The 2981-nt window shown below is 52.0% G+C and overlaps 1 protein-coding gene across 1 annotated transcript; it reads left to right on the top strand.

Annotated features, from left to right (window-relative positions):
- Positions 1 to 625: 625 nt before the first annotated feature.
- LOC309585536 (inositol 1,4,5-trisphosphate receptor-interacting protein-like 1) lies at positions 626 to 2374 on the top strand (the record flags this gene model as incomplete). The annotated part of the gene is given in 3 exon segments (XM_082303510.1): positions 626 to 857; positions 860 to 863; positions 1051 to 2374. Coding segments are annotated over 3 exon segments (1560 nt in total).
- Positions 2375 to 2981: the final 607 nt, after the last annotated feature.

Raw genomic sequence — 2981 nt, forward strand, 5'->3', positions numbered from 1 at the left:
GGAGCAAGGGCCCCCAGAGCAGCAGGACGAGGGCTGGGGAGCCCTGCTCTTTGGTGCCCTGCAGCAGTGGCCATTCTGGGCTCTTGCTGGACTCCTGCTCCTCTTGGGCCTGTGGTTTAGCTGCAGGAGGAGTCCTGAAGCCAGCAAAACCAACAGCAGCGGCAAGGACCAGACCTCCTGCAAGACCTTGGGAGAGGAGAAGGAAAAAGAAAAGGAAGAAGACAATTTGGATTCCGAGAGAGATGGAGAAAACATTGATGTGACTGTGGAGGCAGATGACAGTGGCAGCGGAAATGAAGGAGAAGGCAGTCCTGTGGCTGCAAATGAAGGAGACGACAATGATGCCAATGAACGAGATGAAGATGTGAAGTTGAAGAAAGACAGTGATGTTAAAAGTGATGATGGCCATGATGCAAGGAAAGATGAAGGCTGGAGTGATGGGAATATGCCAGGAGACAATACTGCTGAAGGAAATGAAGAAGAACCTGGCAATGTTACTGGAGGTGTGGAAGACCTAGATGAAGCAAATGAAGGAGAAAACAAGGATGTGAAGGTGGAGCCAGACAAGGATGCTGGAAAGGAAGAAGAAGGAGATGGAAATGAAGAAAAAACCGATGATGCGTATATGAAAGCAGGCAACGATGACGTACGTGAAGGTGAAGATGGAAAGGAAGAAAAAGTGGATGTGAAAGTGCAGGAAAGCAGTGATGCCAGTGAACAAAGAAGCAGTGATTGGACAGGACAAGAAGACAGCCGTGATGGTGAGAATGCAGTAGACCATTGTGGTTTTGCTGCAACTGAGGAAGAAAAGAAGGACATTGGAAATGAAGAAAGCAATCTTGGAGACAAAGATGAGAAAGCCAGTGCTGCCGATAGGAAGGGAGAAAAGAATGAAAATGGAAATGGAGAGGAACATGGCAATGCTGCTTCAACTGAAGAAGGTGTTGATAAGATAAATGAAGGAGAAAGCAGCAATATGAAGCTGAAGGAAGACAGTCATTCCAGTGAACACAGAGCCACTGATTGGAATGGGAAGGATCAGGAAAACAGGGATGCGAATGTGAAAGGCGAGAAGAATGAAGATGGAAAGGAAGAAGAAGGTGGAAATGTGGCTGCCAGTGAAAAAGAAGGCAGTGGTGCTGGCAAGGACAAAGGCAGCAGTGGTGGAATTGAAGAGGAAGAAGACGCCTGTGACGTTGGGAATAAGCGAGGGATCCTTTTAGTGGATCGCATACAGTGTCCTGTCGAGGACGTGGAGAGAGGTCGCTCAGTGGCAGCTGAGCTGATGGAGAGCTTCACGCGTGTCTTTATTGACAGCGTGAGCAATAGTTTCTACCCGGTGCCTCAAGAAGCCATCGGGGTGGGCAGTGCCTTTGAGGGTTGGAGTCCCCGTGAGCAGGATGTGGTGTACCGCGTGCTGGTCCCACTGAATCCCCCACCGGGACACGCCTTCCACCTGGAGCTGAACAGTGCAGGGCAGATGGCAGCAAGGACCTTCTGCGTCCGTGTGGAGCTGGTGTGCACGTGCGAGAGGGAGCAGCTGGGCGAGAAGCTGTTGTGCTTCCTGCACCACTCGCAGGAGGAGCTGCGGCGGAAGCAGAAGCCCAGCCTCCTAGAGACACTCTGCACCGGCTCCTGCCTGGACGTGGAGAAAACCTCCCACTGGTTCTACCAGCTGGTGAGATGCTCGTGGCTGCATTTGCCTCAGTCGTACTCATGGCACTTGGTGTTTCAGCCCTGCAGCCGGTCCTGCCAATTCCGGCTGAGCAAAGGCAAGAAGAGCCTGATGGTGGAGATGCTGTTTGGGGTGCGCCACGGGGACTCCGACATCTTTGTGGTCAGCCAGCCCACAGAGGCCCAGAAAGGCGGCTCCAGCATCTTTGTGAGCAGCCAGCCCGCCGAGGCCGACTCCATCGCAAGCACAGCGTGGCCTGAGACGTACACTGTGGCAGAGGCAAAATTCTTCCAGCACGTCGCCAGGCAGGTGCCGTGTGAGAGCTTGCACCTGAAATGCCTGCAGCTCTTCACCTGCATCCTGAGGGGCACAGGTTTTTCCAGCTCGACCTGGAAGACTGTGGTCATGCACGTGCTGACCACCGTACCGCTGTCCCAGTGGCGCAGGAGGGAATTTGCGCGGCGGCTGTGGGACATCATGGCATACCTGCGCCGCTGCCTGCAGTTGAAACGCCTGGAGCACTTTGTCCTGGGCAACCAGAGGCTTCCTGCGGAGATCAGCTTGCCGCCGGCAATGCGAACGGTCGAGCCGCTCAACCTCTTTGAGCACCTGGCCCGAGATCCGGCCGCCCACGCAGAGGCGATGCGAGCTTACGGTCAGCTGCGATTCCGCCTCTGGATGCTGCTCTCCAACCACTGAGAGGAATTCCCTGCACAGAGCTGTGCTGGGGGGGCTCCCACCCGATGGCAGCCACGTGAGCACTGCATAATTCTTGCTTTTTTCACTGGCAATCCTGAAGCTGCTTTCCTGTTCCTGCGGAAGGAAGATGCTGCGGCACATTAATTCATTGTGCAGACACACATCTCTGTGTGGCCTTGCCCTTCACCTTTCAGTTTACCACGGTGCTGTTGCAATGTTCCTGCGTCTACGAGGCAGAAACTGGCTCCACCTGCACATCCTTACAGAAGACTATGAACTGACAGAGGTTGCTTGGCATACCTCCAAGTCCAAAAAAGAGCCTGTTAGGGACTTAATGTAATTCTTCAGTAAGCTGTACTTATTGTAGTTTTTTAAGGATGTAGTTTTTCTTAGTATATGAAAGTACAACAGGTAGTTTTAAGTCACACTACCATGGAAGAATAGGTAGTCCAAGTTTTCATAATGGGAACTGGATATATTATCCATGCTTCAAGAGGCCCTTTAGTATTGTCAGTGTGTAAACTATTTTGTAAACTTACCCTTAGTTTAGGCAATTAAACTACACTGCTGTAGTTGCTTGGCTGCTTTTCAGTAATATCCAGATATT

Source organism: Coloeus monedula (genome assembly GCF_965178545.1).
Source record: "Coloeus monedula genome assembly, contig: HAP1_SCAFFOLD_63, whole genome shotgun sequence".
NCBI lineage: Eukaryota > Metazoa > Chordata > Aves > Passeriformes > Corvidae > Coloeus > Coloeus monedula.